Raw genomic sequence first — 25,051 nt, 5'->3', positions numbered from 1 at the left:
TGATTGATGCTTCAGTTGTGCGTTAGGGGTGGGGGTGCACCTGATCGAGGGTGGAGATCAGAGTCCTTTGGTTTCTGCTAGAGCAGAGCCACTGCATGACTTTTCTGAAGCATCGTTCCTTTTAGGTGCTTTCAGAACCTACCATTTGCTTCCACGCTTACCACCCCCCGGCACACAGCTAAGACCCTTGTAAAAGGTGCCAGTGGTACCAAGAGCCCTATGGCCAGGGAGGATCTCTAAGGGATGCAGCATGTATTGTGCCACCCTGAGGAACCCCTCACCAGACACATGCGACACCGCCATTGCAGATTGTGTGTGTTGGTGGGGAGAAACAAATAAAATCGACATGGCACCATTCTCTGGGTGCCATGCCCAGAAACCACTGCCTGTGTCATAGGTAAGTTACCTCTCAAGCAGGCCTTACAGCCCTAAGGCACAGTGCACTATGCCACAGGTGAGGGGTGTGCCTGCATGAGCAATATGCCCATTTAGTGTCTAAGTCCTGCCTCATGTTTCACAGCCACAGGGCACTCCAGGTAGTGGATATGCCCACACCCCCTGACCAAGCCCCACTTTTGCAGCAGGTCCGGTGGGAAAATTAGTAAACACAAGGAGGTGTGCCCACCCCAGCTTGGACCACCCCTATGGTGCCCAGAGCTGAGGTGAACCCCTCCTGGCAGAATTCTCCATCTTGTTTTGCAGGGTGTTAGCCAATAGGGTTAGGAATGTGCCCCATCCCCAAAGGGAGTGGGCACAGGAAGGGTGTAGCCACCCTCATGGTCAGTATCCACTGGCTACTGCCCTCTGACCCATGTAACGCCCCTAAACCTACTATTTGGGGACTCCCCTGAACCTTGCTAGTCAGATTCCTGGCAACCTGAAAAAAGAAGGACTGAAGAGCCAAACCACAGAGAAGACTCCAGATTACAACTGATTTGTCCCCAGCCCTACTTGCCTGTCTGCAGCTTCAAGACTCCTGTTATAAGTAGACAACTCGTCATGCAGGACCAGTGACCTCTACAAACCTCCAGAGGACTGCCTGCCTGCGCAAGGACCAAGAGCTCCCAAGAACAGCAACCTTGTCCACAAAGAAACCTCCAAGAAGGACTCCAGAACTGCCCCAGATCTGCGAGTCCTGCCCACTCTGCACCAGATGCCCACTTCCCGTGTCCAGATGGCCCACCAGTCCAGAGAAGGTCCCCAGGTGATTGCAACCTCGAGTCGGCCCTGAATTGACCTCTCATGCCCAACACAACAACGCCTGCAGCCTAAATCCAGAAGACCCCTCTGTCCCCGACCTGTGAAGATTTCCCGATGCCTAATGGTACCCCTGCACCTGTAGCGCCCTAACCATGGGAAATCCAACTGACGGTCCAGCAATGTCCAGTGGGCTCTCTACTTGTTCTGCCCGGCCTTCCAGACCGCTGCCTTAGTCCCCATGAGGCCACTGCCCGCAAACAGGCGGCACAGCAGCTTCAGTGGAGATGGCTGGTGTCCCTTTACGGTGGGCAGGGCTGCCCATAGGGGGGAAAAAAGAAGATAGCGCAGCGGCCTATGTGCTCCTCTCGGTCCTGACTCACCCGTGTCTGTCCTGAGGAAGGTGAGGGGGTGCCGACCCAGGCACTTAGGAGGGCTCCCTTTTCTCCGCACCTAAGCAGGGGGCAGCTCACGTCCTCAGCACTACTTGGGTCGTGGCAGTGATCCCACTCAGGCTGGGGCCTACCGGTGCCCCAGGGGCACTTGGGAGAGCACGCTCGAACACACTGGGTTCAGAGGTTGCCGGCGGCTCCTCCTCCATGTTTCTCCGTGTCCATGGTGGGGGGCTTGCAGCCACAAGGCCTGGGGGCGCTTTCCCACACCTGCGCGGATGTGCAAAAAGGAAAGGAGAAAAAGAAAACAAGAACGAATAGAACGAAGCGCTCCACACACGCTACACTGAAAGAAGGGCGCACTCTCCACACTCCTGTTCCGACGAGCACAGCACTTACCTTGCGCTGAAACAATGAATCCCAGAGCGCCCTTCCTGTGCTTAAGAAAGGAGCAATGTAGGGGGAAGGGGGCACACCACCCAGCCCCTGGAGACAGCAATGAGGGCCACAGGGCTGCAGGGCCCAAGAAAGCAGGCCAGCACAAGGGTTCAAAAAGCAGTGGTAGTTCCTCTCAGTGACCTAGCAGGTCACAGGGCAGCACAACCTGACAGCCAGCCAAACACACATGCGCACTCTCCCCTCCCTCCCCCACCTCCCATGGCCCAGCCTCGTCCCTCCTTGTACATGCTGCTGGCTGAGCCAGCAGACGAAAAATTATGAAAAATAAACTAATAGCAGGTTAATGTTTTATTTTTCATCTGGTGGCTCAGCTATGGGGGGCGACGCCACTGTGGACGATCTGCCCCTGGCTATACTGGGAATCCCTCAGGTGGTATGTGTAAAGGCCTGAGCACAAAACTGTGCACAGGGTGAAAAGGAAGTGTTGGAGCCAGGAATAATGGCCCAACCTTCCTATAGGATAGTCAAGAAGACTGGGCGACCAACTTCAGTACCACAAAAAGCACAAGACACCTCTTCTCAGGAAGGCGGCTTACCAACCCCAGCAGGAACTGAGCCCATGGAACTTGACCATTACCAGATTGAATTCTTGGGCCTATGGGGACCCTCTAGGGGCCAGTTTTGCCAGGGACAGAGAACTTGTCCTACTCTTGAAAATCTGTGACCGCATGCTGTTGCACAGGAAAAGAGTAGATGTCAGTGGCTTCCACAGGATCTATTGGGAGGAGGGACTCCTGTACACTGAGGCCAGAGGCCCCAAACCTGGTGCCATTAGGAGAGTGGTAGTGCCTCAGCAGTTCAGGGAGTTCATCCTCACACTAGCCCATGACATCCCTCTATCTGGGCCAAACCAAAATTTGGAATAGGCTAGTCAGCTATTTCTACGGGCCCAACAGGTCACAAAAGGCGAAGGGGGTTTGCAGCTCCTGTGTCACCTGCCACCCAAAGGCCCTCCTAATACCACTTCCACTGAACACAATAATACGATCACACACTATGAGTGTGTGGAGTCCAGGATACGTATTTTCTAGTGCCAAAATCAGAGCTTTCAATTCTGCCAACTGTGCAGTAGAGCCCCCAAGGGACTGCATGAGTTTTCTAGAGTTAATTTACCATCCAACAGAACACCATGAACGGAGGCGCATCCAACCGAATATTGATGTGTGGTCTCTATAGCAGGTTCAGCCGAGCCATCAGTATAAACTATACATGTATACTGTTCAAGAGACAAAACGTTAGTGGACATGGGGTAAACATGCTTATATTACAAAAATTCTTGTACCTGCAAAGACGGATCAAAGACATAGTCTACATCCATAGCTTTTAAGGATGTTACCCACTGATTTCATCTAGGATACAGGGCTTTTGCATTTGGCATACTCTCTTTAGTGACAGCCTCCAAGGATGGAGTTGGTGCAACAACAATTTTGTGCGTTTTCCCTGTCGAAGAGGACGTATTTTTAGGATGGCCATTTGTACACCAGTCAGTATTTTCTCAGTGGAAGCAAAACTCGTTTCCGCATTGGATTATAAATGCGATTTTTATGCAATTAGAACTGTTCTACTCTCATGGAAAGACATGTAAGTAAACCCAATGGCCCCACAATTATATGAATAACAAGGTCTGTAGTGTTGGCATGTATATGTAAACTTTGTGTAGCAAGCAAGTCCGATTCTAGTGATCTGAGTAGGTCAGTGTGGTCAGATTTCCAATGTGAACTGGGAAAATCTGGATGTATTAATTCATACAAAAGTTTTTTGGCGTTGAGCGTAGTCAGAAATGTACGTCCTGCCAAAATTAATGTAACCCAAAAGCGATAGAAACTTCCGAAGAGTATTAGGTGGTTGTAGGAGTGCACACTTCTCTAAGAGGTGAGTTGCACGGCTTTTGCCTTCATTTGTGAGTTGAATGAATCCTAAGAATGTGACACTGGAAAATGAGACATGAGACTTCTTATAATTCAATTTGTAGCCAATGGCAGCAAACCGCATTACTATGTGATCCACTCTGGTTAAGTGTGCATCCAATTAATCGTCCGTTAGATAGCCACCATCTACATAAGAAAATGTAGCTGGGTCAATATCATGAATAATTGAGACTACACTGGCAGCAAACAGTCCTGGACTGTTCTTGTACCCCATGGCCAGGTGTACAGAGCGACGCTGGAAGCCAAGCAAGGAGAAGGTAGTTAAGTCCCTACTCTCGGAAGCTAGATTTTGAATTAAAAAAACATATTTTGTATTTTTTATGGACAATATTATTAATAAGTGCTCTACTGCGAGTGTTTTGTATCGAAAAAGTGTGTGTATGACTATTCAAATGTCTGTAGACTAAGACTATTCCGTAGGAATCATCTGATTTCAAAACAGGAAAAAGTGGATTGTTAATTTGGGAGTTACTCCCTGGTACTGTAACTGGGAGAGCATGTCTTGAACAAGTGCTTTAGCATCCCGTTTAATTGGATATTGTGGTTGCACTTGTGGGCTGGGCCTTAAGGGTATTATGGGAGAAGGAGAGTCCTTTTCCCAGCCTGCATGATTGCGGTATAATGCTGGGGCTTGAGCAAGATCCCATTTTGTTGCATAAGCCTGTTTGATTTTATCAGGGATAAGGGCAGAGAAAGATTACTACTTTCACACTGTGGGGAAGAGCGGACAAACTCTGAGAGCCAATCAACCTCCACTAAGAAAATGTCATAGGATAATGTTACATTGTCCCCAAAAATTACACAATTAGTGTGTGGTGTGTCACCCTCAATTTGGATTCACCCCCAGTCACATATCTGGGTTTAATCCATCAGTCGGGCTCACTATGCTACTGGATTCAAGCTAGCCTGGCTGATGTAGGGTGATACCCTAAAACCGGCCCCAGGATGCTTGGTTCCAGTCTAGGGAGGTCTTGGCTGGGTAGTTCGGGCTGGACTGTTCCCATGGGGAACAGGGTCAAGACTGATTTGCATATGGCTGGGTCCAACTGGGGTAGCATGGTGAGCAAAAGATTTGATGGATTAAATCCAGATCTGTGACTGGGGTGAATGTTTGATTGGTTCCGCAATCTGTACATCATTTGCGTTTGTTTGCTTTTGTCACCATAAGTGCGCCGGGTATGCCCAGACGTGGGTCCCGTGCTCACTATGCCACTGAATTTAAGCTAGCCTGGCTGATGAAGGGTGATACCCTGAAAATGGTCGCAGGATGCTTGTTTCCAGTCTAGGGAGGACTTGGCCTGGCAGTTTGGGCTGGACTGTTCCCATGGGGAACAGGGTCAAGACTGATTTTCATGTGGCTGGGTCCAAACTGGGGTGGCATGGTGAGCAAAAGAATTGATGGATTAAACCCAGATCTGTGACTGGAGGTGAATGTTTGATTGGTTCCGCAATCTGTACATCATTTGTGTTTGTTTGCTTTTGACACTATCAAGGAGAGTCATCGCCCATTTCCTGTTCAGTAGAAGGATTCCAAGGGAAATTGGTGTTTGAACTGAGGTTTTTCTTCCTGCTTGATCTTCACATCAGACGAACGTTGTGAGTCCTTTCTCGGTTACACTTACTCTTCTTGTCTGTGGTCAGAACACCCTCCTTTCTCGTACTGTCAGTCAAATGAGTCCTGGAAGGACCAAGAAGGACAAGTATCAGACAGCTGATTTCTCTCAGGTGGCTTAAGTTGTGTGCGATCACACAAATTCGGTTTTCTCTTGGTGGTCTCCGGTGGAGGAGAACCGCCTCAAGATTTACTTTAGACTTAATTTTAACTCTGGGTTCTGTTTGGCAGTGTTCTTGGTTGCACTAGGTTTGCAAAGTTATGGTTTCGGTGGTGTGATCCCCAAATTATTGCGACCAAGTGAAGTATAAACTTCAGCTATAATGGTCTGCAGCTCATGTTCCCGGTCGGCAGCAGCAACCGTGGTGAACATCTGACATATAGGGCCTCATTAAAACTTTGGTGGTCTTTTTGTGGTGGCGGCTGCCGCCCAAAGACCGCCATGTTGGTGGTATTCTGACCACCGTATTAAGAGTTAAACACTAAAGGCCATCAAAAGCAGCCACAAATCCGACACCGCCAGGACACTAGAGGGCGGGAAAGAGGTAGTTCCACCATCAGCCCGACAACCTTCCACCCCACCAGATTACGACCCACAGATCAGCATAGTGGTTCTTCCATGGCGGAAAACCATTGGCGGTTCGAACCACCGCACTCAAAAACTCACCTCAGACAGAACACCACACCACATTGGACAGTTTGAATACCCCACACCTGACACACATACTCACACCAGACGTACTAACTCACTGCACTATATAACACCCCCCCACACAACCCACAATCCTTTGCGACACAAAACACAAACAAAGACAGCGAGGATCTACAAACTTATGACTTACCACTTATACACCATAAGCCCACACCACACAACTGAACGATCAACACTATACACACATCACTACTGAACACAAACACCACAACCAACAAGCACACACAACCAAACCCCCCACCCCATCAAGCACTCTCCACTGTACTCCACACACACAACACCCACCCACAACACACCCACTATATCCTGTCAAAAGCACCCACGTTTCACAGACGATGAGTTGAGGGTCATGGTTGATTAAATCATCATGGTGGGGCCACAACTGTTTGGAACACGGGTACAGCAAACCCCCATTGCCAGGAAAATTGAATTATGGCACAGAATTGTCGACGGGGTCAACTCACTGGGCAACCTTCCACGCACAAGGGAGGACATCAGAAAGAGGTGGAATGACCTATGTGGGAAGGTGTGTTCCATGGCATCATGGCACCAAATTGCTGCGCTGAAGACTGCCGGTGGGCCCCCACCTCCTCCCCCAGACTTCACAATGATGGGAGGAGAAGGTCTTGGATATCCTGCATCCAGAGGGCCTGACTGTAATACCCAGAGGACTGGACTCTGGTGAGTAACAAACACTCCCCTGACACAATTCCTTCGGTCCAGCATGCTTCCACACCACCCAGTTGCTCCCCAGTTCACCCTATCTTCCACTCCACCTCCCACCTAATGCCCCTCCCCTGTATGCCACGCCACCACCCAGCCCCATTGCCTACACAGTCCCTGCCAAGTGCATGGATAGCACTGCCAATCATAATCACTATGACTCCCACAATTCACCTGCCCATCACCATCAAAACCTGCAAAATGCACATCACATCTTTTGCATGTATGACCATTGCACCAGCTACACAAACTGGATGCTTCGACTGAGGGCCACTATATGGCAATGACACCAATGCTATGGGCCAACACAATGCCATACACAGATACAGCACTGTCACAAAACCTAAGGGCCGCCTATCCAGACCAAAACCCCTGAAATGGACTGATCATGGGTATGAAAGTAAGAAGGTATACTCCATGCACAACATGCACAGACAGAACAAGCAATTCTCCATACACATGTACTCTCCTCCCACTTGGACACCATGCTGCAATGTACAGCCATACATACTCACATCTAGCAAGCTTGAATTGCCACCTTGTAACAGGGCACACCTGTCATGTGAACCATCACACAGGAACAGAACCCACCCACAGATCAAAAGTTACCAAGTCTGATCGACCACAACCCCTTTGGAGCACGGTACATATGTCACAATCCACTATCCACAAACTGTGTTAGCAGTGCTGCACCTGTCGTTTCTGGGAATCAAGTCAAGCCACTGCATGCATCTGACAAAGAGACAACCATTTACGCCTCCACCATTTAACCCTCTCTCATTCCATCCACACGTACCCCGGACAGTGCCACCATGGAGAGGATACCAGAGACTTCCAGCCCTCCTCAGGATGAGGGCCCCAGTGAGTACAACGCCGCTGGGTGTCTGGACAGTGACGACCTACCTGGCCCATCTGGGACCCCTGGTCAGTCTACCACTCCCTGCCTTACCATGCGCACATCAAACCGTCTCCCCCCCAACCCCCTCCCCCCGCCACCCCCCTTCCTGTGGCACCAACATCACAGCCAAACCTTTGTCCCCAAACCCTGTGTACCAAGGACTGTTCAATCGTGTGCCCCATAGTACAGGGACCTGAGTCAACCCCTCACACCCAAGACAGTGAAGGTCCTGGTGAGACTGGCAGTGCTCACACCGTGCCAGAGGCATAGGCACATGGGGGCAGAGGGCGTGGCAGGGAACCTGTTGGCCAGAGGACGGGGCACCAAAGGGAACCTGACCAGGAAGCCATCTCCCATGTCTTGGGAGCATACCATCAGTCCCAGGACAGAATGAGCCAGATTATCAACATGCTGGAGGAAAACCAAAGGCTGCAGAGGGAATACCACCAGGAGGTCATACAGTAGTGGCAGGCCACCATGGCCTCTATTGCAGGGGTGCTCATGAACATTAACACCACCCTGAATGCTTCTTCCACCCACCATCAGGCCCCTTCCACTAGCCACATCAGTCTGAGCCTTCAACATCTGCAGCAGCTAGTGGAATGGAGTCCCTGCCAGGGGAACAACTGACCTTTGGCACCCCTCCCTCTATAGCTGAAGAACCCCCCGCAAAAGTGGACGTCCAGCCAGACATCCGTCCATCAGATGCCAAGACCAAATCCACTGCCAGAAAGTGACCCTCTCCTGATTTCACTCCCTTGTGTGCCACGGAGCACCCTGTTGACAGTTCAGTTACATTACTCCATTTTCCCATGGGTCTTGGACACTAGATCAGTGCTACCTACAGTTGTGCAACCTACTCTGATGATTACATCCACCATGACCCCACTCAACACCGGTTTGTCACTGTATGCACAATAAACACTGTAGATCACAGAAACTGTATATGTGTCTTGTACGTATACATAAGTATGGGCAGCAAAATGTATTATGGGTATGCCCTCCTAAACCAACATGCAGTGTAATGGACAGCAGAGGGAGGCATCCTCTGCAGGAGACACAGTACAACAGACATGTCCCAGGGCAGATGCAAGGGGTCACTACTCCAGGCACACACCAGAGTATATCCACTTATCCAACCTGCAAAAAGACCCTGACATAGACTTCCATCAGGATAGTAGGCATGGTGGCACACAAAGCACATATGCAGTTGCTAGTTGTTGTGCCTAGTTTAGATTGCCAACTAAATAGGGCACAACAGATGTCACTTAAACATCACCAGTCTCAGGAAATACATCACAAAACACTGTAGCTGGCATCTGTCAAGGGCAAACCACTACTCTGTAAACAGTTACCAATGGCTAATGAACATGAATCCCTCAAGCAATAGGTAGGTGAGGCAAAGATTCACACTACACTGTTACTCGCTTGAATGGCATGAGAACAGGAGAATGCAGGACAAATAGCACAATACAGGCCTGTCCAAAGGAGATGTGAATCTTGCAACCTGCATAGAGTAGACGTTAGAGATGAGATATTTGAACTCTGCACCTTGCATGCAATCAGTCACCTCCCACAACACACACACAGGGACAGGAATACATCACACCACCACTGATGACCCAAATCAGGAGGACCATTGACAGCAATCAATGTGGAAATACAACACTTGCAAATAACCACACAACATATCTGTATGTTACTGGAAGTACCGATTAATGAGCTCAGTCCTCGAGTCAGCTGCGCCTTCCTCATCTGCCACCTCATCACTTTCCATGTCTGCATCACCAGCTACTGGTCCGGCTGCCTCCCCATCATTAGCTAGTAATGGTATATGAATGTCTCAGGGCTATATTGTGGAGCAGGCAACTATGACCTGGCATACCTTTTGGGGAGTGTAGAGGAGGGCAATTCCAGAAACGTCCAGGCACCTGAATCTGGCTTTCAGTAGGCCAAATGTCCTTTCAATTACATGCTTCGTCCTGCCGTAGGCCTGATTGAAATGGAGTTTTCCTTCCGTGGCAGTGCACCTCACTGGTGTCAGCAGCCAGGGAAGGTTAGGATAGCCAGAGTCACCTGTGTGCACAGAGGTAGGATCTGTTACAATACAGGTACAGCCACAGGGTAGATAGTGATGACAGTTGCCATAAAAGAAACACACACATCCAAATGCATACATACCAATGAGACAAGCCATCTCCCTGTGTGGTCATGCCATCATGTGGGGGACATTGCTGATCCTCAGGATGTAGGAGTCATGCACAGATCCTGGAAATGTGGCTGTCACTTGGGAGATGTACTGGTCTGCCACACACACCACCTGAACATTGATGGAGTGGTAGTTTTTCCTGTTCCTATACACCTGTTCATTGGCACTGGGAGGGACCAAAGCAATATGGGTGCCATCTGTGGCCCCATCACATGAGGTATGTGTCCCATATCATACAGGTCTGCCTTTACATAGTCCTAATCCGCACATTGGGGAAATCTGATGTAGCTGTCCAGGTGTTTCAAGAAAGCACACAGCACATCTTTCAACACAAGACTGAATATGGGCTGTGACATCCCTGCTGCCAAGCCCACTGGATTCTGAAAGGTGCCTGTGGCAAGAAAGTGTAGCATTGACAGGACTTGTACTGTGGGAGGTATGGCATAGGGATTACGTATAGCAGGCAATAGATCTGGCTCTAACTGGGTACATAGATCCATGATAGTCAGACGATAGGTCATGATGGTATGCCTGTCCGCCAGGGTTGCAAGGTCAACTAGCTGGTGCAGGTCTCAATCTTCTCATAGCAGTTTATCTAGGATAAAGAGGAGAGAATGTACAATGTGACAAGCACTCCACACATGTTAGATGAACATACCTAACACTGTAGACATGCCACGCACTGCTGACACATACAATATTTGCATGCTGAAGCAGCATGGACACCATCCTTGCTGTACATTGCTGGCCCTGATCAATAGTTTGTGACATACTTCACATGTGTAATATTCAATATGTGGTACACAGACCTGTCCTGCACTGACCATGTATGTAGTTATGCTATATACCTATATGGTTACTCCCTCTATGAGGCTCTGAGTATCTGGGCATGCACTTACTTCATCAGACAACCAGCCATATAACGTCACTGTGTCATGCATGTCACATGTATAAGCCCAACCATGATGGCACAACATAGGCCTGCTCCGCATTCTGGACAAAAACATGTATGGTGCACTTATTTTGCTGCAGCAAGGCATGATATGCGCCTAAAATGGCAGCCGCCTCTCCTGCATGCACTGGAAAGATGGAAGTGCCCTGAGTCCTCTGGTGTTTGTCGTCATGGCGGTAGTCAGTCGCAACCACCATGCAACTTCTCATCGGTTAACATTGCTGCCTATGGGGGGCTGGGACCAGTGGTGATCACCGCTGGTGGTGATGGTCCTGTACACTGTGGCCATGACCGTCATTTTCTGCAGCCTTGTTCACTTGACTCCTGACACTCTTGCAAAAAAGACCTCCACGATGTGAGCTGCTGTGTACTGTCTCTGGGAGCCGTCATGCCACAACCTGCAGGTGATAGGGCCCCAGCCTTCACCCAAGAAGAGCTGGGGAAGCTAGTGGAAGGGGTCCTACCCCTTTATGGAGAGCTGTATGGGGCACCAAAGGAGCAGGTGAGCCCAGTGCTATTGTCATGTTTGATAGGGGTGTGTGTGAGGGTGAATGGCATAAGTGTACCGGTCAGTGAGAACGTTCATGCAGGGGGCATGGAGTTAAGGCAGGTGAACCGTGACGAGGGACATATGTGGGCATTTGGTGAGTCTGATGTTTATGCTCCACTGCTGTTGGTATGGTGCCAGTCTAAATCACTTTCTCCTTCTGTATGTGTCACCCATGCAGGTAAACGCCCATCAGAAGAAGGGGATATGGCATGCTGTTGCCAAGCAAGTGCTGACCCTGGGGGTCCATAGCTGGCGGAGCTCCCATTGTTGCAAGCGGTGGGAGAACCTGAGACGCTGGGCCCGGAAGACCGCGGAGGCCTACCTGGGAATGTTCCGCCAGTGAGGGAGGGGTGCCTGTCAGACCCTGATCCCCCTAATGGACCACATTTTGGCGGTGGCCTACCCTGAGGGGGAATGGGCATTTGAGGGCAGCACAGCAGCTACAAGAGGTTGAGTTCTGACCGTATCCCGGGACTTGGCCGGACTTAAATGGGATTGGGTGTCTAACTGCAGGCAAAGTAGCATTGTCGTTTATGCCACATGTTTCTCTACAATTGGGAATGGGTATTAGGCACCCTGGCAGAGTAACTGTTGTAGATGTGTGTCCATGCTTTCCTGTCAGTGGATGTACATCTCCCATTTCCATTCCTCTCCATGTCTGTAATGTGGAGATGCACTAATGACATAGGCACATGTGTGACCCCATCCTGGCAACACAATGGATGTGAGTGTTTGGATCACACGAAGCATTGTATTTGACCAGCTCCATCCATCTGCGTTAATCACTCTGAGGTGCCAGTCCTTTCCCATCTCTGTAGCCTACCTGTATATGCTACTGGCTGACTCTCCTTTTATCACTGGGACTACATACATCATGTACTGTAGCTGGTATTGACATATCGTGGGGCTGGCATTACAGTTCCACTACATGAATGACCTTCATGGGACAGGAGTATTGGCCTGATAGCTGACTAGGCATATTAAGGAGATCTGCTGACTGTACGGTATGTGTAGGTAGCCAAGATGGTATACTGATACATGTGGATTGTATGAAGCCTGATTGCACAAATAATGCATTCCTAGGAGCTATCCTTGTGGGGATGTGTCCTTTAAAATTATGGGATGGTACAAGAGGTAGCAAGTGCCTGGGGAGATTCCTATTTTGTTACCATGGTATGTATATAGCATGTATGACAAAGCCCTAGCAATTCCTGTGCTGCAATGCTGAGTAGCTGCCTACATCAAGTCATAATGGAAATTTGTGGGCACATCTGATGGCCTATGACTGTTACAGCTTGACGTTGGTAATAGGCAGTGGCAGATTAGGAGTGATTTTGGCACAGCATGACACACAGCATATAGATGTGATTCACATTTTATATTCAGTCTCCTTAGGCTGCCTTATGTGGTAGTGGGATGTGTAAGTGGTGTACAGAAAGTGGTGTTTGTCAATGTGTGCCGCATTAATGCAAATATTTCCTCTCTGAGATGTGTCTTGTCTGTGTTCAGTGACAAGTGTTGCCATTTGTGGAATGGTGTGTGTGAGGCTGGAGTTGTCATGGTGCGTAGTACAGCTGGTGTACCTGCATGTGTGGTGGCATTGGTAATGGTCCATGATGTGATATGTGTGTTTCAGTGGTACATCTGTTGTGACACCGCACTCAGTGGATGTGTGATATGTGGTATATAGCCCATTGTAGATGTACTTAGCAGTTTGCTGAATAGTGATATATGTTTTGGGTGTCAGCTGCTCTGGCTATGTGATAGGATCTGACTGATCACATGGCTATACCACAGAGTCACATAGTACACATCAGATCTGAACTGTTTGGGTGTCTGACTTGTATTGGCTATATCCGCGTTGTTCTCCATAATGGCATCACTGTACTGAGTGGCCAGCCATGTAATAGGACAGGTAGGTGCTATGTGATCTATGGGTGGAGTTGTCTTCACTGTAATAGACATACTGCAGAGGACATGGACTAATCAGGTGTTGTCACTGTAGATGCCTGAAGTATTGTTCAGTCAGCTGCACATCCAGTAGGTAAAAGGGGTATGGAGAGGTAAGATGCGCATTCAGGCATACTATTGATACAGCATCCAGGGCATGCTGCGCCAGCTTTGGTTCCTCCTAAAGATCTTTGAGCTCAAAGAAGCCCTGGCATCCAGCACTCTGCAACTCCAAGATCAGCCCCCACTATGCAGCTGCTGTGGCAGAGGACTCCTTTGATGTGTGGCTGAGGCCTCCCTGCGACTCCCTGTGTCTGCTGTCAGTAGGTCCTCGTGCGGGCTCCAAAGATTCCTGCTGGCTCTCCTGCCTGCTGAGAGCCAGCTTTGCCTCCCCTTCAAGGGTGGTGTCGTTTGGACCTTGCTGGTCCCCAAAATCCTGCAAACTTCCCTGCAGCTTCTTTCTGCTTTTACCAAGGCTAGTTAGTGCTTCTGCTGACCACTGACCCCTCTTCAATCCGGCGACCAATGTGGGACAGCTTGTGAGCGACTCCAAGGATCTCCTGCAACCCCTGGACTCTGCAGCTGTGCTTCTTCCATCACCTTCCTTGAAGGAACATCTTCTCAGGAAGGTTGGGCATTGCCTACCTGCACTGTCTGGACATCTCTGAGTGGTCTGGACTCTGTCCCCTTCTTTTTCAGGTTCTTCTTGTCCAGAGTCTGCCCCTGGGTTCCACTGGCCTGGTCCACAGGTTGAGACAGCAGCTGGACAATCGAGGTTCCCATTGACTCCAAGGAAGGTTTCTGACGTCACTTCACACCTATGCACCCAGGCTCCCTGGTGTAGGTACTCTGTCTTCCTTGGTATCAGAGACCGTTATCAGAGGCCGGTAGAGTTATACTAATTCAGAGTGAGAGACTTTGCAGACCGTCTTCTGGCGGTATATAAAGAGATGTATCCCTGGAAAGAATTACCAGAGTCCATATGAGAGGCGCTCATAGTGATGCTTCACAAGCCTGATAGAGATAAGCTGGAGGTGACTTTGTATCGCCTACTTTTAATACTAAATGTGGATGTAAAAATCTTCATTAAGGTTTTGTCGGCAGGGCTGCTACATCTTCTGTTTTCACTGGTACACAAGGGCCAGTGCAGGTTTATCCCCAACTGCAATACAATGCAATTTATGTCACCTCTTGTTGGTTTTACATGCTCTGACTTTAGTTGAGGATGAATGTGCCCTTGCATTATTATACAAAGAACATGCATTGGAAACCGTGATGTGGGGATATTTGTGGCAGGTGCCTAGAGCCAATGGATTTAGAGATTCATAGCTCCGGTGGTTGCAGCTGCTATATTGTGTTCCAGTGGCATGGGTACGCCTTGGGAGCATGGTGTCTGACAGATTCACGCTGCATAGAGGAACCAGGAATGGCTGCCTGCTTTCTCCACTAATCTTTGCTTTAGCAATGGAGCCACTGGCATGTAGTTTGAGATTGTTATTGAATAGCTAGAGATTGAAATTGAGGGCCACCATGCATGTGGTTTTGTTATATGCAGTTGGTGTATTTGCATATATTCGGTTCTGATAATGCTGGCTCCTTTATCCAAATTGGGTTACCTCTCTTCATGTGAATTGTGGGAAGTCCAAATTATTCCCACTGGGAGCACTTGCAGATGTGGCGCTGGAGGAACTCCTGGGGATGGATCTCCTGTGGGAAATCACCAAGTTCAGGTACCTAGGCATTAAAGTAATGAGTGATCCGGAATTGTTCCATCAGTTTAACATGGGAAGCGTACTGGTGGGTCTCAGAGCATTGGTGGCCTTTTAGAACACGCTTCACCTTTCGTTGATGGGCAATATAGCCCTTGTCAAAATGATCATGTTGCCAGCAGTTTGTACATTTCCAGGGGACCTGTTTAATATACTCCAGCAGACATTCAGGGAACTGGACAAACTCATAGTGGACATTTTATGGGCTATGGGCAGAAACAGGTGGGATTAGTCATGCTTATGAGGGCATGGAACCTAGAGGGATGGAAGTGCTGTGCATGGGTTTTCATTTTCTGGCTACCGAAATACAACATGCAACCCACTGGCTGAATGAGGGAGACAATTGAGAGAATTGTTTGTTGGAGGGAACATATGCGACAGCCTTCCCTGTCTGAACTTCTAATGTCTGGGACTAGGGATTCCCAGCTCTGTGCCTTTTGTGATTAAGCAGGTATGCCGGGCCTGGGATCAAGTTGACCGGAAGGTTCTAGGAAGGGCCCTGTTTGCGCTGGAATCAAGCATATGGATTCTGCTGCCTTTCATACAGATTGCCAGTCAAATGACAGTGGAAATGTGGTGAGTCAGAGGCTGGGAAACAGGGCAGGAAGTATATCCCAATGATAGATTTATTACCTTAGAGCAGTGGTTTGGGAACTATTGTGGACCCCCTCTTTATAATTACTGAAACGCGGAGACCTCAACTGAATCATTATTGGAATCTGGAGACCAGCCTCTGAGTCATTACTGGAAGCCGGGGACCCCGGCCTCAACATTGTCGATTATCTAACCTGCAAAACAATACACAAAAATACAGAAACAAGCATTCATCAAACCTATACACATGATAACACATTTTATTTAATTTGCAAACAAATATAAATACAAAAATAAAAATAATTGTAATAGGAATGCTGGAGCTGTTCTAAATTCAGTTGAAGCCCCAAATTGGCCATACTACAATGTATATGATGTACCTGCATTGCTCCCACAAATAAATCTGAGGATACTAACTTAATTTTTAGCCTCCAATTTTAGATTCCTTTACCTTTACAGTATGTTTTAAAATGTTCATTTGTACATTTAACAACTTTATTTATATACACTTTATTAATCTGTTAATAATATTTAATTTTCTAAGCATTCGCTGACCCCCCTAAGGAGCCTTCGAGGACCCCCAGGTTTCCCCTGACCACAGGTTGGGAACCACTGCCTTAGAGGATGCAGTGGTGTCTTTTGACTTGGGAGTCTGGTTAGTTCCTACAGTAAGAGAAGGTGGCAGCCATGGTGCAAGGTATCCGGCCCTCGTTTCCAGGAGTGGCTGAGACGTCCCGTGTACTGGTGGAACTGCTTGGACTGGTGGACAGAAGGTGGCAGGTCTCACAGATTTACAGGGCATTGCGGGAGGATGTTTCCTCACCCACACTGGCCATTCAATGTAGATGGCAGAATGTCATAGGGGAACAACTTACAGATGCATATTGGCGGGTACTTCATGAGGGTGATTGTCAAAGACATCAACGAATGCCCACTTCAGACTCATTCATTATAGTTTTATACACCAGGTTTACATCACACCCAAGGTATTGGGTATTATTTACACAGACCATTCACCCTTTTGTCCCCGTTGGAGCAGGGCAGAGGAAGACTTTTATTTTTTAATTTTTTTTAATTTTTTATTCTGTTTATTTGTAAACATAGGTAAATACACAATTACAATAGAACTTATTCCCCCCTAACTCCCCATTCAGGAGCAGATTGTAGCAGTTACATATGAACATCAGATGCTAATTTGCATAGTGGTGCTCAGATAATACATCTATCTTATCCTCTAAATATGTAGACATCATAAATCCCTTTATTTCACAATGTAATCAAGCCATCCATCGACCATCTAAGTTTGTGTGCTCATCCCTTCAGTGTCCTCCAGTGCACCCTGCAAACGTACCTCTGCTATGTTCCAATCAGCTTGCCCCCACCCGATGACTCCTGTTGTACATTAGTTTGTGTCGGACCCCACACTAAGCTTGCGTCCATTTAGCTAATTCCCACATCCATTGTTTTTTAGTGGGTATCTTATGCGACATCCATTTAAATGTAATACATTTCTTGGGTTCCGTCAGTCCCCTCCCAATTACTTTTGCGGTACATTTAGTACCCTTGGATCGCGGTACTAGCCCTAGCAAGCGCAGTTGGGCGGTCGGTTGGACCGCAAGGTCATCAGATCCTGCAGAGGCAGACTCTATACATATGGTATGTGACTGTGCTCTGATACAGAATTACTGACAGGAATTGGGGTCAGTGCTTGAACACCCAATTGGCTGGTCGATTGAATTGAGTGTAAGATTATGCCTGCTTGGATTGATTCCTACGTGCAAGAAAAGACTGCTTAGCGAGATGTTTATACTCCTTGGGCTGGTCCTGGAAAAGTGAAAAATCGCAATTAGATGGATCTCTCAGATCCCGCCACTGGTCTCTGATTGGCTGTGGGAAATGATTGAATGGTTTGGGAGGAAGAAAGACGTGCAGGACACTTACGGATGACAAAGTAACGGAAGATATGAGGGCGTGTTCGGCGATGTTTAATGAGCTATTAGAACCTGGTGATGCTAGACCTTCCTGAAGTGGGAGGGTGTGGAGAGGGGAGAGGCTGCCGAGCAAGGAGACATACCCGCCCAAGATGGAGGATGGTTTAGTAGTTAATGTAGTGGGAGAAACCATGTCACTGTCATACTACATGTCTTTGTCACAGTGATGGATCTCACTTTGCTCATGATTCAGCAGTAGAGTGGGGTGGGGAGACTTTGGGGTGAACATTCCGTATCGTTATGTGGAAAAAACGATGTCCAAGAATTTGTATTCTTGTATGTTACAAAAACCAGTACAAAAGATTTAGTCAAATACCACATGTCCTGTTCCTTGAAAGAATGCAAGCATCCACTAGCAATTTGTGACCTATAGTCTGGTACTGATGTTAGCAAAAAGTAGCTATCCGCAACTATTAGTGAGATGTGCTTCAGAAAACCCTTCAGGCCAGCAGAGTATGATTGGTGTAGTGAACATCAAAGAATTATGGCTGACCTTCAGCAGGCTCACAAAGCATCAAGTTCACTGTGGGCGACCAGCGAAGTAAAAAGAGGCCAGCCAAAATTAGGACATGTGCATGCTGGCAAAGGATCCACAGTCATTCAAGGTGATGTGCAGGCTGGCATCATTTCCACATTCATGCAATGATATGTACTACTAAAAAGAGAGGCATGGTGTTAGAAGGGCAGTCTGGGGTGTATGGGTTAGGAGAGGGTTCTGTTAGAGTTGCAAATTGATGCCTGAAGAGCAGTTTAGGACCATGTACTAGAGCCATCCAGGTTCATGCAGTTCTTCTAGCAATAGATAACTCGTTTAATGATAGATATATGGATAGTGGTGGGAGATATTGGATTGTGGTTGCAGATGAGTACCTGTGATGCTACATGTTTGGAGGTGAGGGTGGCATTGTTTCAACACAACCACTAACTTGAGAATTTTAAAACGCTTTCAACAAACAAAAAAGTTAAAATAAAACAAAAATGTAGCTTGGAATAGCACTTTCATGGCGTGTAGAACTACTTGATAAGCGTACAGGAAAGTCATGTGAGTGCCACTGTGCTCGTCAGTCACTGTTGTGGCACACCCATCCCAAGGTCTCCACCCAGCTCCTCCTCCATGAATCCCACCCCTCTCAATACCCTAACTGCAGTTCCTTAATCTCTCTTCTCAACCAGGAAATGTGAGCATGAAGGTTTGTAATGTTGCTGTCTGCCTGCTGCTTGAAGATCTTCTGTTCTCTTACAGTGGAAAGGTTGGGGAATTGTTATCAGCCCTGAACTTTTCACAGCCTCATGCATCAAGTAACGTGAAGACAGGTCTCATTGGACTGGTCAGTTCTGCAAGTGGGGTTTGTATGAAAACTCAGTGATGGGCTTTAAGTGTGAGTGTAGCTGTGCTGATGAACAGGTCAGAGTTGTGGGGATTACTGTGGGTACTTAAATTAAGTTATCAGTAATGTTGAAGCTACTGCTCAAATTACTGTTAATATGAGCTTTGTAATCATAATACAAGATCCAAGCGCAAGCTGCAGATATGTGTTAACAGAAAACACGTAATTGTCAATAACCTGAGAATAAGGATTGTACAGCAACACATTTGCATACAAAATTAATTTGAAATATAAAGGCCATACCCTGAACCTAATGCATATTGAAGCTAAAGTAAGGTGAACTTCTCAAGTAGTGTTGGTTGATTCTGTCACTTTGGTCAGACCATTTACTATAAAACACATGAAGCATTAGAATTTAAAAAAAAACAAGGTGTGCCCCAACAAACTGAATATGAGATTCATTTATGCTGGGAATACGACGTAAAGCCCTTCTTAATTCCCATTACCCTTATCTTGTCCAGGGAAGTCTCCCTTCTAGGTATTCCATACTTCTCTAAACATTTAAGGCCATTCTCAGTTAGTGGAGATCATCTCTACAAATACCATCCACCTTTTTATACCCTCCCCAACATTTCAAGATAGGGGTGGAATAGACCCATGATTTATGGTTTCACCTCTGTCCCAGATGCAACCACATGCTGATCTGGTCTGCGCCTATTACGTGGCCCTCAACATGCTGTTGATACATCACCCATGGCATCTGGATTCCATGTTTCCAGGCCATTTTTTTATTTATTTTTTTATTTTTATTTTTTAAGTGCCATCCTTTTACTTCCTGATCTAAGCATCATTCCATTGTACATCAGTTCTTCTCAGATGTTTATACTTGCACTGCCATAGCCTCCCAAACAACTTCAACCCTACCCTAAGTATGCCTTCTGGCATCTTCTTGAATTTAAATCACCTTCATTGTCTGATGGCGCGAAATGTGGTATTTTTGAAAGAACCTGTAAATGAAGCTGTAGAAAATAAGACCTCTTACTCCACTTCTGTTCTAGAGGATGATTTGGTGTCTGAATTGGTGAATTTCTAATCATGGCTTTGCCACTTAAACAAAAATGTTTGTGATTTTGGGAAAACCTGTTTATTGGCTCATGTCTCAAAATGTAAATTTGTGGAATTTCTGAATGTGTATAGAAGTGTATATTGAGAACAATGGCTCAAGTTTTTTTTTTCCCCCAATGTAACCGTGTGGTTACAATCCCAGCAGTAATCTGGTTTCACAGGGACCTAGCTTCTAAATGCAGCAAATTAGGTTTTAGTTGTTTCTTGTGCAATAAAATGTTCTATGTAAGGCTTCTGCTGCTCCTTAGAGCTAGGCTGACCTTTATTACCAAACATAAAATGCAGCACTTATTGTAGAGCAGAAGTTGAACCTTCTGAGTGTGTTTTTACTGTTAAATGTTTTCAGCTGTCACTCAAATGCTACCATCTTGAGAAGCATGGTTATCACTCTTTTGTGTCTCAGATATGATTTTTTTTCCTCTCAAATGTCTCTGCAGTGGCTCCCCGACCCTGCACCCCTGCATCTGGAGCTGTCAGATTTGGTTCTGATTTCCCAGGCACCGACTACTTGGGTGATCTTTTGCAGCTCTGCTTCGCCTCCTCACAGCGGGACCTGTTTGAAGAGGGCTGGCTAGAGTTTGTTGTGCGGGTGTACTGGCTGAAGGCCCGTTTTTATGCATTGCAGGTCAGTTCCATGTAATACATATGTGCCTTTGCAAATATAATTTATTGCTAGTGGAAACTTCAAAAGAAACTAAAGACCATGATTGGAACCCTGGAAAATCTGCAGATGTTTCTCCACTATGTGGACAGTTGTCCAGTTCATATATTTCTTTTGTTTGTAAATGTTTACACTGGTCTGTTAGCTGGATAGCTTTCAGTGGCAAGGCATAGTGATCCTCTTTAAAGTCCCCTAAAGGTCATCTGCTAATTGGACAACTTATCTGGGACTAAGACCTCTTTTTAAGATCAATAGTAGGTCCTAGTCAAAACCTGGTAAGTTGGGTCCCCCCTGGTTTGTTTCTACTTCAGGTATTCACATAGTAGGTATATCCAAGCTTCATTTTAGATGGATTGAGGCATGGGCATTCTTCTTTCTTTGAAGAGCCAAAAGGACATGTGACCTTGCTTCTCTGATGCCATGTGAATTCTTCCTGAGGTTTCAATGGTATTGGATTGGTTGTTTGTCATATAGTAGTTACCTGGACTTTGAGATTATTGAGGGAATGAGACGTTTTGCCATTACTGAGCTTTGTCATCTTTCATAAATGTTTGATTTTCTTCCAAAGGGTGACATGGAACAGGCCCTTGAAAACTATGATATCTGCACAGAAATGCTGAATAGTTCTGCAGCTACCCAGGCCAAGACAGAGAGTGACAGTGGCACCGTGATAAGGCTACCAAACCTGCAGGTAGACTCCACCATCTCGTTGGAAGAGGTGAGTGTTGCTTAACCTGGTTTATTGTGTGAACAGTTTGACTTAGTATAGTCAGTCTTCTTCAGTTCTGCGCTGCATCTGCAAAGTGACTCAAGATTATTTTCATACTACAGTGGATATACTAAAACGTCAAATAGAAAAAATGCGATTCTGTGGGACCCTGAGAATCTCCACCCTAGTTATCATTGAGTTGGGTATTCCTTTTATGAAACCCTCCCCCAAATGCTAATGAATGCAAGGTTCAAGGCAGCATAACAGCAGACTTCCATCCCTCCCTTTACATTAATTCACATTTTCTTTTTATAATCTGTTCTATTTATTATTTGCTTTAAATACAGAAACCAGTACACTTATGATACAAGTTTGTATACTTGCATTTCTTGTCAAAATATGGCATTTTGGCAGGTTTGCTTTAAGAACGTTCATGGTGTATGCATATAGCTGAGTGAGGTCGAAAAGACATTCTGAGTATGAATGACGGTTGTGGTCGGCAAATATTCAGGTACACATAAGGTTTAGAGACTTTGGATGTTCCATTCCACTACGTTCATATATAAGTAATACAAGATATCTTGGCATGTTTCCTGCAGTACATAGTGTGGGTAAATGACATATGTTAAAAAGAGTCTCGGTATAGGAACAAAAAGTAATGGGATAATACAACAAAGAAAAAAGGGCAAGCCGGCCCAACATAGGCAGTCCCAGCCCGACCCCTTCAGACCTCCATCGGACCATCATTAGTATATGTCACTCCAAGCAATAATTTAATAGAATATATGGCAAGTGGGGGGCGTGCATAGCAAAGTCTATCCGCGTATCCTATGTGTAATGGTAACCTATGTTGTTAGTAATGGAGGGGAGACCGAGACACAAAACTGAGTGTCCTACGAAAAATGGCATCCCATTTGGCAGCAATAGGATATTTGTGGAGACCTCAGGTGTCTTCCCTGTGCAGCGCTATGGTCTCAACGTGGGGCTACTTTATTAGAGATTACTTCCATGCCGTGAGGGAAGGGAAGGCAGACAATTTCCAATGCTTCGTGATTAGTGGTTTTAGCTGTTAACAGACCTAGATCAATAAAATGAGAGGTGGTTTTATGACCCCTGATCCTATGGAAAAGCCCTAAAATGCATACCTCCCAAGTGTTTGCAAGTGAGGGTTCAATACAGATTAATAACTGTGTTATGATGCCGCACCAGTAGTCTGTTAAAGATGGACACACCCATAGCATGTGAAAAAGATCGGCATTTACTAGATGACATTTGGGGCATTGAGCATCAGTTCGGTGAATGTAACGATTAATTTTTTCTGGGGTGAGATAATCTCTTTGCGTGACTTCCCATTCTTTATTCGTCCATGGTAAGGACAGAGCTGCTTCCAGCGTTGTCTTAGGGGTGTGAATGAAACAGCTGTGTGGTGGCGTAGTGAGTCTGCAAACTATTTTTTGAGGTCTCTGCCCAGTCCCATGACGTGCAGATATTGGATTGAGAGGCGTGTAGGGCGTTCTGTCACCATGTTCCCCCATCTATTGGCCAGGGTAGTGAAAACTGAGGTGTGTTATAGGAAGCAGCCTGCAGGTAAGCCCTGCTTAGCTATAAGTGTGTTGTAGGGTGTGAGTGATCCTTCGCAGCAGAAGAATCCTAGTGTATGGAAATCGGCGTTAAGCCAGGCGGAGAGTTCTGTGGATGAGGTGATGTTGGGACCTCTGGGCGTACCCAATAGGGACAGTGCAAGTGTGATGGTAAAGTGGTGCGTTTGAGGTATAGGATATGTGACTTCGAGGAGCAGCGATTCTGGTTGTTTGTTTTTGGACCAGGAATGAAAAAGGTGAAGTAATGCCAAGAGGGTCCAGGCTGGGGAGAGTGTGGCAGTGTCCTCAAGATGTAACCCAGCCATCCACTTGGCCACCCACTGAAGTTGACCGGCAAGATAGAATTGTTCCGTGTTAGGGACTGCGAGCCCTCCCTGATTAGTAGGTAAGTATAGTTTGGATACTGTCACCCTACAACAAGAGTTATTCCAGATAAATTCTCTCATGGTACCTGACATATATGGGTATGTTTGTGAAGAAGTAAATCAGGCGAAGGGGGGCTACCATTTTAAGAAGGACTATGTGGCCCATAACGGACAGCAGGAGTGTGCGCAAGAACGTCATCTGGGATCGTAGAGCAGTTATCGCATTCCTCAATTTGCCGTCCAGTAGGTCATTTGGTGGTGTTATACCCTAACCCCTAGGGAGTGAAATGTGTTAGGCTGCCACATCACAGGGGTGCCGTTTAGTGTAAGGGTGGGATTGGGGTGTGTCGGGACGAATGGGTAGAAGCAGGACTTGGTTCAGTTTATGTGTAAACCAGAGAGGACAGCAAAGTCCGCGAGCGTTTGAGCTAGTGCGTCTGGGGCCGTGTATATATCACAGAGGTAAAGTCTAAGGTCATCCACATATAAAGATATTACATGTGTTTCAGCTCCTAGAGGAATCCCCATGTTGAGCTTTGACCTTGAATAGCTACGGCCAAGGGTTCTGTGGCTAGGAAGAAGAGTAATGGAGATAGTGGTCAGCCTTGGTGGGTGCCTCTGTTTATTGGTATTGAGGCTGATATGTGGGAACCTGTCCTGAGCCTGCCTGTTGGTGTTGTGTTTAATAGTCGGACCAGAGGGAGAAAACAGGCCCCCATACCATATCTAGGCGGGCATCAAACAGGTAGTCCCTTTCAAGCAAGTCTAAGGCTTTTTCAAGGTCTAGTACTAGGCACCTGGAATGAGGCCAAACGAACGCACCTAACCCAATAATTCCCTAAGTATAAAAGAGTGATATTATTGATATTTGTTTGTTCTACTTATTTGTGTGCACTAAGACCAACTACTGCCAAGGTGTAATCCTTAAAAGAAAGGAAAAACTCCATTTAGAGCACTGGTAGTGCACCACAGTCAGCAATATTTCAATGTCCAATTCCTTGATGTGATATTATTCAAATCTTCTCTTTATTCTTTTTTCTTTTAAAAAAACACATGTATCCATAACAGCAACAGCCAACGTGTTTCGTCCTTTAACATAGGACTTCTTCAGGGGTAGTCATTTTGGGGGGGGGGGCTAAAGCAGGGCCATAGGTTTTGTAATATTCGGATGGTAGACCGTCTGGTCCTGGACTTTTGCGAGCGGTCAGGGCCCTGAAAGCATCATGAATCTGAGAGAGTGTAATGGGTTGATCTAATTCTGCGCGTTGGTCTTATGTAATGACAGGTAGTTGGTTTGTGGCATAAAAAGTGGCAAGCAGATCAGGG

At 46.8% G+C, this 25,051-nt stretch overlaps 1 protein-coding gene across 6 annotated transcripts in view; it reads left to right on the top strand.

Moving 5' to 3' along the window:
• Positions 1-25,051, top strand: part of CABIN1 (calcineurin binding protein 1) — a 1,028,293-nt gene that overhangs the window by 209,704 nt on the left and 793,538 nt on the right. For all 6 annotated transcript variants that reach the window (XM_069215153.1, XM_069215155.1, XM_069215154.1 and 3 more), the window contains exons 14-15: positions 20,827-21,014; positions 21,619-21,768. In XM_069215153.1, coding sequence (XP_069071254.1) covers positions 20,827-21,014; positions 21,619-21,768 — 338 coding nt within the window. The remainder of the gene's footprint in view (positions 1-20,826; positions 21,015-21,618; positions 21,769-25,051) is intronic.

This window comes from Pleurodeles waltl, chromosome 11 (assembly GCF_031143425.1).
Source record: "Pleurodeles waltl isolate 20211129_DDA chromosome 11, aPleWal1.hap1.20221129, whole genome shotgun sequence".
NCBI lineage: Eukaryota > Metazoa > Chordata > Amphibia > Caudata > Salamandridae > Pleurodeles > Pleurodeles waltl.
This window is presented reverse-complemented; position numbering and strand designations above follow the sequence as displayed.